Genomic DNA, 13,011 nt, shown 5'->3' with positions numbered 1-13,011 from the left:
TTTCTTTTTCTTGGTCGTGGAAAACGGGTGCACGTTACAATCGAGGGCGCGGTAGAATTGAGTAAATACGGTATGCAAGGATGGCAGCATGCATGTATACATATTTCAATGTCGCTAAACACGGTGCAACTGCTGCACCTTGAAGATGGAATATTAGAGCTCAAAAATGTACGAATGGTAACTGCTCCCAGAGACCGATTTGCTGCTCCAGAAGCTGCACCCAAGTGGCCACCACTGCACTGTTCACACATTGTGAAGCCGTGACAGCGCCACGAATAACTCAACACTGTTTTCACCCGAATGTGTCGATCACTTGAGCGAGAGAAAAAAAAATACTATTGTCAGCGTGGCGGAGCTGGTTTTGTCAGCAATGTTGGCATTCTATCTATACAAAACTGTTGTCGGCACGCATAAAGCGCGAGGCAGATGGTACGATTTTCCATGCGATGCCACGGCCGACGCGGCGGTGCATCAGCCGGAGTGGTGACCTTTCATCACATCGGACCGCAACCCATCTGGCTGCTGCACCACCGCGTCGGACGTCGCATCGGATGGAAAATCGTACTGTCTGTATCGGCCTTAAGAGTGCTCTTTAGCATTGCTTCTCATTTTCTTGTGCGTTCGAGTTGCCTTCCAAGTGAAAAAGCAAGACTTGTGACAGAAATTCCACATTTTTGAATATTAACTCAAACTTTTTCAGTTGTCATTTGCATTCAATGTAAAAGCCAAGCCCCCAAGGGCCTAGAAAATGCACTGGTATGCTTGGGTGTGCCCTAAAAGGTTAATTGTAACCTGTTTTTAAGGGCGTACACTGGTCTTTTGACGCGTAAAATCATGGAAATGTCAACATCTTGAAAATGGTGTTATTGTAATATACAGGCACTGCCGCAACTACTGGCCATGTTTCTCACACCTTTGATTGATATTTAGGCCACAGTAGCGATCTACAGAGGGTTTTTGTGATTTAATACAGATGTTTTATAAAAATGCTATGACAGTCAGGCCCCAGTCGTCTTCACAAGCGAACTCTATGCCAAGGCAGAAAAGGAACTCTATGCAGAGTTCGACTCCAGACTCGGAAACCAAGTGAGAGATACAAAAGCCTACAACGCCGCAAAAAAGACAATGCTGCACACGCAAAAAAAAACGAAGGAACAAGTCCCCCCTGTCGCCGTATTGGTGATAGCACTTGTGGCTTTGTAGAAGGCAGCCACTGCTCTTACGCGGAAAGCAAGAAAAAGCATAGCCTCTGATATCTGTGTTTGTTAACTGAAAATGCGTCACTAGGTTGCAGATCTTGAAGGCCATGCACTTGGAGCACGCATGCCATCGTGCGTGAACAAACAAGGAAGGGAATGCGAACATTGCGACAAGGCTGCGAAGTCGCTTAATATTCATCTCATCCTGGCAACTGATTGTTCGTTTATCGCAATGTACAGTCAACTGCCGATTTTTCGTCATGCTTGAAAATTCGGATGCTTTCGCGTCACCGTCACAAGCCCCATAGATGTCAGCGTATAAGAACGTCTGAAATTTCGGACAAATTGCAGCTTGCCATCGCCACGCCCGTTCCCAGTGAGGAACGAAGTGGGCATAGCGAGCACTTTCACGGCAAACGCGTGCGTCCGGTACAGCAAGCGCCTCGGCAGTGACACGTCAGCTTAGTTGGCGACATGCTGCACACAACTAGGGACAATCAGCTCACACAGCAGCAAATGCTGTGTGTCAGTGGAGATTGTGTACAAGCGTGACCGCTTTTGTGCTCACACGCATCGGGACAGTAGCCAGACTAGTCGACCTTCTGCCTCAGCCTTTGTGCTCCGCGTCATCGTCTCCAAACGCTCCACGTGAGAGAGCCGTAATTTATTCCAAGTTTTGATGGTATCGGAGGCGCTCATCATCAGGCGCAACTTTGTAACTAGCATGATTCGCGGGAGGTACCAAACGTATTCACGAGAGCCTGAGCATGCCCCAACATGCTTGATAAGTGTACTGGAAGGCATTAAAGCTGTTTCAGACGTGGCTGTGGTAATTTGACCACTTGAGCGGAATAAAAGAAAAGGACGAATCCAATCTTTCGGACAATCTTGCGGTCCCTAGGGAGTCCAAAAGATCGAATGTTGACTGTAGCAGATTAGTTTTATGCCAGCCCGCAGACCATGGCTGAAAGCTCTTCTTCTTCAGCAGCTTCCACCATGTTTGAGTTTCTGACGTTGCACGCACATTGCATCAAGCAAAAACGAAGCTGTTTAGTGCCGCACCCACTGTGGACAAAATATTGATCGCTAAAGACACGATCCTGGCGTCCACGCAGTTCTGAAGGCATGTGCACTGTTGTGTATCAACATATGCGCCACTGCCACGTGCTCATCGCGGTGGCACTTGCCAGCCACATCTCTTGATAACCCGGCAGTGGCTGTGGTGATGCCACCGGATAAACCACTCTAAAAACCACTCTGTTGAATAAAGCTTTGTTCATTCTTTGCAGATGCTTGTCGAGATACTTTAGTGCCGATGAGAGTACCCATTACAGGACCGTTGTCTGTCCCATGGTGGCGGCCCACGCTGGACCACCAGGTTTTGACGAAAGCAAGGGCAGCTGGCAATCCTATACAAGGTGCACCTGGAGTCCTATTTCGAAGCTTATGAAATCGATGATCCGAAGAAACGGCAGGCACTGCTAAGAGCAGCCTGAAGTGCGGCAACGGTCAGCATAATGTTGGGACGCTGCGCATCATTCAAGATTCTAGAGTTAACCTATGAGCAGCTTGCCAAACATCTGATGGGGCACTCTGCGCCACAAGCAAACGAAATAGCGGAGTCCTGCACGTTCTTCACTGGATGCCATCGCACCGACGAGACGGCGAAGGACTTTATTGTGGGAATTCGGAAGAGAGCCTGCAAACGCGACTCGGGTGAGGCACGGGACCGAATGCTACAAGACAGACTGGCTTGCGAACTATGTGATGTCGGAGTTCAGTGGCAGCTTTTGGCCAATTCCTTGCTGACAGTGAAAGAAGCCGAGGAGATAGCTTTAGCAGCCAATATGGCAGCCCTCAACGTTCAACAAATCGAGAAGACAAATGAAAATGGCAGCGTCCACGTGGTGGGGAGCAAGGAAAATGTTCAACCGTATAACCACAAGGTTCATCCGCATAGTTCCTCACGACCGAGCGAAGACGTTTGTCAGTGTTGCAGTAGCACGAAGCACAAAGCTGGAAGGTTCAATTTAAAAGCGTATGAACATGAGCTTGTTGGTATGCAATCACAGTAAAAAACAGCTCAATAAAATGACAACAGCGCTGGTCCTGTTTGTTCTTTCTTTACGTTGTTTTATTGTGCTGTTTTTTACTAGGAAAATACAAGTTTCGCCAGGCGGAGTGTTTTCGCTGCCGACGCAAAGGTCACCTAGCAAAAATGCACAAATGGAAGCAAGGGGTGGCCCGTGTGGAAGAGCATGCTGCAGGGAGCGACTGCAATGAGCTTTGTCTGCTGAGTGTGTACGCTCCATCGATGCATTCGGTAGCCTGTAGTTCGCATGCTGTATTGGAACGGAATTCCGCTTCAAGGGGCCATGACACCCAATTTTCTATCATAATCTGCGTTATCCTCGTGCGTTCACGAACAAGCTGGCAAAATTCTAGCGTATTTGGTTGAGCACTTAATTTACAAGTGACTATTTTTATAAACATGCAAACAGCCTGAGAGTCGAGCAACACTGGCGAACTCGCGAGCCTTGACACAACTGCTTGCTTTGCAAGTGTCTGCATTCCTGCGAACCATTTTGTTCCATGGTCATCTGCGCATACAATCGAGCTGTGTCAGCCTTCTTCCACTTGTCATTGAAATTGAATGATTTGCAGTGGCTGAAACTTTAGTAGAAGACGACGGCACATGTGCAGCACATGACTTCACACACGCCATGGCAATATGGCGGTCACCGGCGGCGGGCGACGTTTGTAGCCGGCGACTTCTAGGGCTCATTTTGCACAGAAATGTTCTTTTACAGTGCATTTTTCATATATGTACAGGCTCAATAGAGCCTCTACTTGTATTTTTCGCTGAAAAAGGGCAAATTGTTGGGTGGCCATGTCATGGCCCCTTTAAGATGCAAGTGGACATCCCTATCTCCCTCATTATGTGGCCACCATACACTGAGCATCAGCATGTCTGGCCGGCGCTCCGTGAGACGTCCTTGCACTTGCCCGGTCTTCTGGGAAACAGCTGGAGCTTGCAGTATCGTACGCAGGAAGCAACGCTAACCACACTGCAGTGCGCTGGCCCAAACTTGTGCGGATGCGACCTCATCAGCACATTTGTGCATACAGACAAAACTGTCCTCAGCATTGTCGGCGATGCAACCATTGGTAAGAAAAATCTTCCTGACCGTGTTCTGGTTAATGCGCTTTTAGGCGAGTTCAGTGATCTATTTACGCCGTCTAAGGCTCAATGACGGTCCTGCAGTCTGTTTGTGGTTGCATGAAAACGTGAAGCCGCGTTTCTGCAAAGCTCATTTTGTGCCATATGCAATGTGGGAACAGGTGTCTAAGGAAATGGACAAGCTTGTTAAGGACAGTGCAGAATGGGCCACGCCTCTAGTTCCTGTCCTCAAGGAGAACGCTTCCATTTGCGGTGAATGAAAGGTAACCCCAAATGCAGCATGTGCCGCAGTGCAGTTCCCATTGCCCAAGATACGCTTTGTCTTCGTAAACCTAAACGGGGGTGAAGTATTCAGCACTGTCGACTTGAAAGACGCGTACAATCAGTGGCCACTTGACAAGAAAACCAGGAAGACTTTGGTCATTAATACTTTGAAAGGCCCCTTTTGTTTTAATAGACTCCCTTTTGGCGTGGCCTCAGCTCCCGCCATTTTCCAGCGACGTATGGAAGGCATCATGTGAGGCAGGTGTTCAGGTGTATCTGGACGATGCAGTAGTTGCGGAGAAGCGAGGTGGCTGTGAGGCAGTGAGGGAAGTCTTGGAGCGTTTTCGGCAACACGTGGTCAAACTGCATCTACAGAAATGCAAGTTCGAACAAGCAGATGTTTAATTTCTGGAACATCGTTTAAGCAAGGAAGGGTTGCTGCCTAAGGTGGGCCATACTGTGGCAATAGCAAGTATGCCGAAGCCAACGTGTGGCATATAACTACGGGCATTCTTGGAATTCGTGACCATGCATTTCTGGGAAACTTGGCTTCTCTGCTGGAGCCGCTGCATGAACTGCTAAGAAAGAATTTACGCTGGCAGTAGGTGTGAGACAAGATAATGCATTCCAAGCAACAAAGCAGCTGCTAGAAGAAGCAAGGTTGTTGGTGCACTATGATTTAGACAAGCTCCTTATCCTGGAAACGGATGCATCGTTCTGTGGCGTCAACACGGTACTGTATCATAGAGTGCACAGAGGGCAAAATCAGCTAATTGGGTTCTGGTCACGAACTCTTTCACCAGAATTCTGGTTTGAGCTAGTTGGACTGTGTTAACAAGCAGCTTTTTGAATTGGGCTGGTTGGTACATACTGCTTTTTGAACAAAGAAACAGCGCTAGAACAGGACGAAGACGAGAGGACACAAACACAGCGCTGACTAACAACCATATTTTATTGCGTTTGCACGTCAATATATACAGGGAAAACACAATCAGTATATACATCGGGGAAGAAGATATCGCTGTAACACTTTCAAATCAGCGTTTTGAAAGGTGCAACATCTCACTTTTGCGAAACGATAGCAAAGCTGTGCTGACACAACATTCTCCACTTATCTGGATGCAAAAAGCCTCAAAGATCTCATGTTGGCGTTGCTCTGCATAAGTGCCTAGTACTTCACAATCTTTAAAAACTGGTTCGCATTCACATTTCCTACAACGATCTACCAGGTGACCCTTTTAGCGAGTATGCATGTTCACATAACCTCTCAATGATACATCGGCCGGTTTGGCCGATATAGCACCGTCCGCAAAAACAACTTTCCCTCGGCATCCAACGAATTCTTGCGCGTGCTTCTTTTTGGAAAGAGTTTGTACTTGTTTACCATTAATGCTCTTGCAGAGGCTGGATAGCTTATGACGTGCGCTGAAGACTATCTGAACTCGGGATTTTTGTGTGGCATGTTTGTGTCCTCTTGTCTTCGTCCTGTTCTGGCATTGTTTCTTCGTTCAAAGAGCTAGTTGGTACTGGCTCATAACTGAGGATACCCAGCGGAGCGCAATTACACCCAAATCAAGAGTGGCTTTGGCTGTTGTCTTCGGGATCATGAAGTTTTGGGAATATTTACTTGGTAAGATCTCTTTTGAGCCTGCGATGAAAAAATCGTAAGCACCCACCCCCGTTAATGATTCTTTCATCGCAAGCGTCCATCTTCCTGCCATTTTCTGGATGAGCCTGTATCAGCCATGCTCACTGCCCAGATTCAGCTTTGGCCCCTGGCTGAAGAAAAGCTCACCAGAGAAGTTCTAGTCAAACCCTAGACTTACTGCAGCTTTGATCACTCTTGCTAAGCGCTTGCAACTACAAAATTCGATTCAAGCCAGGAAAGAACTTGATTTCCGCAGATACCCTCAGCCGTCTGCCTGTGCGGCAGGAGCCTCTCGAGGCTGCAGAAGACGACACTCGTGACTACGTTTTTCTGACTGATCACCTCAACACCGGCCCACTGTCGGCCCATCACTTGGCTCAAATGACTGTTGATGATAGCGAACGGGCACAATTCCGCGATTACGTCCAGAACAGCTGGCCACGATACTTGACGTCTGCGCAGGAGCTGTTACGAGCGTACATACACCGGAAAGATAAACTGACGTGCAGCTGCGGAATTGTATGCTGGGGGCACAGAGCAGTAATTCTAAGGAGTGCGCGGCAGCCAGTGACGCATATGCTGCATGATGCACATCAGGGAATAACTGCAATGAAGAAACTGGCGCGTTCGGTATTCCGGTACCCGGGGCTCGATGGAGACATTGAGAGACTGGTTAACCTGCGTAGGAGGAGGCAGCATGCCCCCTGCCCAACCACCATTGCCTTGGCCAGACACAGAAGAGCCGTGGTCCAGGATCCGTGTCGATTTTGCTGGCCCTGTAGAAGCTTACATGGTTGTTCATCTAGGTAGATTCCCACATGAAGTGGATCAGAGTTACCCTGATGAGAGCAGCCAGTTCGGCAAAAACAATCGAAGCACTGCAGACGATCTTCAGTCGGTTCGGCTTGCCGAGGACTTTTGTGACAGACAATGGGCCGCGGTTCACTAGCGAGGAGTTCAGGGCACACATGAAGTGCAATGTTATCAATCATTTATGGACAGCTCCTTACAAACCACACTTTTATGGCCTGGCAGAAAGGGGGGTATGGACTGTAAAACAGGATTAAACAAGAACGTGCACAGCAATTTGCAATGTCGACTGAACCATATCCTTCTGCATTATCGACGCACTGCCCTTTCAAATAGAAGAACCCCTGCTTCCATGCTACTTGGATACAGTAAAAGCTCGTTAATTCGACTCTCGTTAATTCAGAAAATCGGTTAATTCGGACACGTCATCTGGTCCCTGTAAATATACGCATCACTCTATGAGACTGGGCGCTCGTTATTTCAGACAGATTTGACCGCAAATCGGATAATTCGGCGACTTTCGGGCCGCTGGCGAGGCTCGAAAACGAAAAAAGAACAATTCGGAACAGAAATGAAGCTCAAACGCTGCATCGCCATGGACATCAATTGTCGACTTGGCTCGACTTGAGACTGGTTGGACGCCTTTTCTTCGCGTGTGTTGTTTGCGGTGCCATTTTATTGCTTTGTCCCCGTTGGTGTGCTGCATCGTTGAACGTCGTTTTATCGAGGAACGATTCAGTACGGCTCCTTTAGCTTGATTGTTGCTGGTGCTTTTGTGCTGACTTTTCGTGTGAACGCACTCTCCGCCGATGGCAACGCCGGCGAAGCGGCCCAAGTACGAGGCGAAGGACTTCACCACTAAAGTAGAAGTTTTGCGTGCCCTGAAAAATGGGCTCTGCTGACAAGAAGTTCCTCCTGTGCCATGACGTCGGCAAACAATACGACGTGAGTCTCCTGAGCGCAGTTAGCATTCTTGCATATGTGTGGCAGAACACGCCTGCGCGCGCCATTGCCAACTGTTTCAGGCACAGTGGCTTTGTTGTACCAGACTCCAGCGATGCCGAAGTGTCGCCGGACGATGGTGCCGACGATGGGCAGGATTTCGGAAGTGTTATGCCTGATGCATTGACACTAGAGGATTATATCGGCATTGATGGTGGCGTTGCCACTGCCGGCTGTCTGACTGATGAGAAAATCGTCAAGGAAGTGATGCACGGCAACGAATCCGAGAATGAAGCGCCTGAAGAGGAGCAGCCACACGGGCCCCCTCGCACTGTGAAGGAAGTCGCGGAGGCCCTCGTCGTCCTTGAATTTTGTTTTGGCACTGCAGACAGCATGCGAGCTGCTGAGCACCTTGAAGGGCTCGGAAAAATTGTGTCCGCGCGAATTTCTGCTCGAAAACAGACAAGCATCCACGATTACTTTGTAAAGTAAAGGTATGTTGAAAAAACTCTTGCATATATTGTGTTTATTTCGACCATTCGATAATTCGGACATTCGGTTAATTCGGACATTTTTTCCGGTCCTTAGAAATCTGAATTAACGAGCTTTTACTGTATCAGCGACGCTCATTATTGCACAACGTCGTGTTGTGGCCTTTCCCTCATGTAGGTACGGTGTGCAACAGTGGCTAACCACCGTTCAAGGACATCTGGTTCAAGAACTATGGAGCTGGCTCCCAATGGAAACCAGGTGTGGTGGAGTCCACGGAGGGCTCACACATGACAATCATCAGGACGATAGACAGTGAGCAACGTCGCCATCCTCTCGACTAGCTGAAGAGAAGGACCAGTATGGAAGGGGCTGAACTCGAGGCCCCCATAGAAGCACCAATGGCGGAAGGCAGCCTGGACGCATCAGCAGTCGCAAGAGCGCCATAACAGTAGTTGCCGACAATCAAGCGCTGTTGTCCGCACAGGCGGCAAATGGCATCAGCGAGGTGCAAGAGACCGACCGCATTGAAGTGCCACTGCGCAGGTCTAAACGAAATACCAGGCCCTCCTGACCGCTTCATTCCCTGAGGGGGAGAATTCTTATGTATCAACATATTGTTGTATCCGCTGCCATGCCCTGCCAGACTACGCCGGAGAGCCGCAAAACCGCAAAGTAAACCACACCAGCCAAGTACATGAAGCAATTCTGTTTATTATTAGTCCACCATGGCATATATACAGATACATATGTAGAGCGCCTGTGTAGTGTGGTATCTTTCTTGTCCCGTTTGTGCGTTGTTTTGGAATAATTATAGATGAGTATGTAGCTGTGATGTTTTATAGCGTGCATTAATATTGCGTGTTTCAGTGGACCGAGCAGACACAGTGACTGTGGACGGGCTGGAACCGAAGCACAAGTACTGGTTCCGTTTTGCGGCCCACAGTGCGGTCGGCACGGGCCCCTACTCGGAGACCCTGTCTCGAGAGACTCCTCCAGAGATGGCACCCGACCCACCCATTGTGCTGAGCAACGAGAACAGCATGTACCCCAACAAGTACGAGATACGATGGGCCATGCCACGTGACAATGGCCGCCCGGTTCGTCACTTCCGCGTCACCTACTTCAAGGTGCGTCTCTGCCCTCAAATTCTGTTACTACAGTGAACCTTCTCATTGCGTGCTTACAATGTGTACACTAGAATACAGTATGACCTCGTTAATTCAATATCATTGGGGCCACAGAACATCTCCAAATTGAGAGGGTTTTCAAATTAAGAGAACATACAAAATAATCAGTTTCACCGCAAAGGCGAAGCAGTGAATTCAATACAGTGAAACCTTGTTAATACGTACCTGCTGGGAATGCGGCATAACTACGCACTAAACAGTAGTTTGCACGTTTTCTGTTCCTTTTTTTGTACTCACTTTTATACAGTCGAACCCACTTATAACGATCCCACATATAACGATCTGTCGGTTATAACGACCATATTTGAGTGCACTTACGATTTTACTATGTTAACCATTGAAGCCGCGTCCAGATATAGTGAACATTTTTTGAAGCCTCCTACTTTTACAACGAACACTTCGGACACGGTTGCGGTAAAAATGTGGCGCATACGAAGCGAAGAAATGTTAAAATATGCCTTCTAAAGCGTGACAGGGGCGCGCGTTCGCGCGTGCCCCGCTCCAGCTTACTTGCGACTAAGATAACCAGATCGGCGAGCACCGCACGCAGATTTCGGATGCTGCGAGCGAGGTCGTTCGCTTTCCAGGCATTTCTTCAGTGGCAGAATGGCAGTGAGGGAAAAAAAATAGTAGGCAGCATGAAGCCTTGCGGTCAGCTTTCGCACGGTAACTTTTCCTGACGCCGTTCTCTGCAGCTACGACTGCCTGCGATGAACCAAACAATGCCTTGGAACGCAAGAAGGCATAAATGGAAGAAGTGATAACCACGATAACTTTCCATCGCAAAAAGGTTCACTGCGTCCCTAAACTCGTCGACGCCACAATGTGCCGCGAAAAGCCGTCCGTCTTTTCGGTAACGACAGAGACCGGTCAATCGGTGATTACGACTTCCGCACAATTGCGGCGATGCCTTCGCGGATAAGCATCAGAAAAGAGCGAATGGGAGGTGGCGGCCGTCGATCAACGTGCCATTATGCCATAGCCGACAACCTTATCACAGTCATCTGTAGATATCTGCTCGGCTGCGCGTGTGGCGTACGCCGTACACTGTGCGGATTGACGGTGGTACGAGCGCGCCATGCTTAGCCATGCTGCTGTTGGCAAGTTCGCCGCCGCCGCGTCGGGCGAGACCGCTGTAAAGTGCGCATAGCTGTTTAGAAATGAAAGCCGCTCGCTATTGAGCGGCGCGGGCACCGAGAAACGTCGATGCACTGACAGCGAGCGTATACTACGTGTTTGACTAGGTGACAACTGAAGTGCGCCGCGCATCGTCGTGCAGGGCCGCGAGATCATCGCGGACACGTAGAGTGCACGTTGCTTGGAAAATGTTTGTTTTCGCCGCACTGAACAAAGAGGCTAGTCGCCGCACCAGTGCACGGTCCGGAGTGAAGCAAGCACAAAGAACGTGGTACAAACGCGCGCATACGGCATACAACAAGCGGCCCGGCAGTGACTCCGTGACCCGAGTAGGCGACGCGCTGCACGCAACTAGCCAGGGATGATTGGCTCCACGTTGCAGTACAAGAGGCGGTACCGCGCTTCAGTGAAACGGTGTCAGCTCATTGCAAAGGCGGTTAATTCACTCGTGAGCATGCAGCGGGCGTCGCTTCATGACGCGAAAAGGCTTAGCTTGTCACCGAAGGCGTTGTTAGCACATTAATAAAAGTGCACAAAGAAAAAAAAAAACGGCTTGGGCGCTAAGCGCACGCTTTTAAGGGCGAGTCCATATACAGTAATACCTCGTTAACTCGAACTCGCATATCTCGAAAAATCGGCTAAGTCGAAGTTTTCTGCGGTACCGAACCATTTCCCATAGGTGCAATGTATTTATTGCCCTTTATCTCGAAGTATTTCCGTGCCCACTTTCGGTTATCTCGAAATCTCGACTGAGAATGGAACCAAAACTTTGCCGCCGAACCGTTTCACAAAATACTAGCGGCAAAATGTTATACGTTTCACAAGGTTCGCGCGAGGCTGCCGCGTTTACGACGAAGTGGACACTGTTCCCGAAAGTAAAGTCGAAACCTAGCGGCATACCAACTTTGTCGAGCAACCCTGTGTCACGTCATGTGACGCTATAGACGTGCACATAAGCAGGCCCTGCAAAATAGCTCGGGTCGTACACGTTTTGTTTACCGTCAGAGATGCGATTTCAGCATGTTATTTACGCAAGGCACGTCGCGCGGATTTTTTCGTCGGCCGTGCGATGTGGTGAGGATAACGCCACTAAAGCAAAGCAAGTCACTGATGTTGCAAAGAAAGGTAGCCCTAATCAAAGAAACGGATTCGAGGCTCGGAAGTTTCCGGACGTCAAAACGGCGCTGAATGTGTGGCATCGTGCGAGAGGAGCCCCTTCCAGTCACATCGACAGATAAGGCCGATTCTCTGGACTTAGCGGTGGGCTAAACTGATCTAGCCTGCAACATCGGCTGGTTTGACCATTTTCTTAAGCCAAACAACGTGGCGTCATGCACAGTGATCGCGGCAGTGTCGACGCAGCTACTCGAGGGGTGACGACATCCGCCGAAACAAGAAACATGCTTCGCTTGATGCGAAATAAATTTGAGTGCAGCGGCGCGGGTGATCGGCACATGCGATACGTTAAGCTACTCGAGAAAGCTTTGCTAGGTGCAAGTGTTACTGAGAGGCAGACCAGCCTTGGTCACTCTGCACTAAATAAAAAGGCAGTGCCGAAAAACAGCTGGTTAATAGCGCTTGTATGTCATAATTTTTCTTCAAAACCTTTACAAAGAGCCAGTTAGGCGCTCCTGTTAAGAAACTGGTCAGTAGGGATAACGTTTCTAGATAGAACTGAACTTCTCAATGGAATTTGCCCAACTTTGCTTATCTCGAAAATCTGCTTATCTCGAAATTTTTTCTGGTTTTTACTACTTCGAGTTAACGAGGTATTACTGTACAACGAACTACTGATATAACGACCACTTTTCGCAACACTTTCGAGTTTGTTGTAAACAGGTTCGACTGTAATAGCATGTTTCTTTACAAATAAAATCAGTTGCGAGTGAACGCCCGTGTTGTGCGCCTTCTTTTTTCCTTGTCCTCGTCCCTCAGTGCACTGCTTATATCATGATGAATCCGTACCAGCTAGTTCAAGTTTCAATTCTCATGCACCAAGTACAAATTCACCTCTCCTGGCATACGCCATTGCCGCCAGCAAAGAAATGAACAGAGTGCCACAGCAAATATTGCCTAAAGTACCCACTGCAAAGCCTTTTCTTTCTTTTTGCCAAAGTGGAGAAAAGATCCTGGCACTCTCGCACAACCACC

The 13,011-nt window shown here is 48.7% G+C and overlaps 1 protein-coding gene across 4 annotated transcripts in view; it reads left to right on the top strand.

Moving 5' to 3' along the window:
- The window catches only part of LOC119394558 (fasciclin-2), a 365,260-nt gene that overhangs the window by 198,239 nt on the left and 154,010 nt on the right, over positions 1 to 13,011 (top strand). For all 4 annotated transcript variants that reach the window (XR_007416144.1, XM_037661883.2, XM_037661881.2 and 1 more), the window contains exon 11: positions 9,404 to 9,663. Coding sequence is in view for 3 of the 4 variants with exons in the window: in XM_037661883.2 (XP_037517811.1) it covers positions 9,404 to 9,663 (260 nt within the window). In the remaining variant the exon portion in view is untranslated. The remainder of the gene's footprint in view (positions 1 to 9,403; positions 9,664 to 13,011) is intronic.

The sequence above is a fragment of the Rhipicephalus sanguineus genome, chromosome 5, assembly GCF_013339695.2.
Source record: "Rhipicephalus sanguineus isolate Rsan-2018 chromosome 5, BIME_Rsan_1.4, whole genome shotgun sequence".
NCBI lineage: Eukaryota > Metazoa > Arthropoda > Arachnida > Ixodida > Ixodidae > Rhipicephalus > Rhipicephalus sanguineus.
The sequence above is the reverse complement of the archived record's forward strand: the minus strand, read 5'-3'. Positions and strand labels throughout refer to the sequence as shown.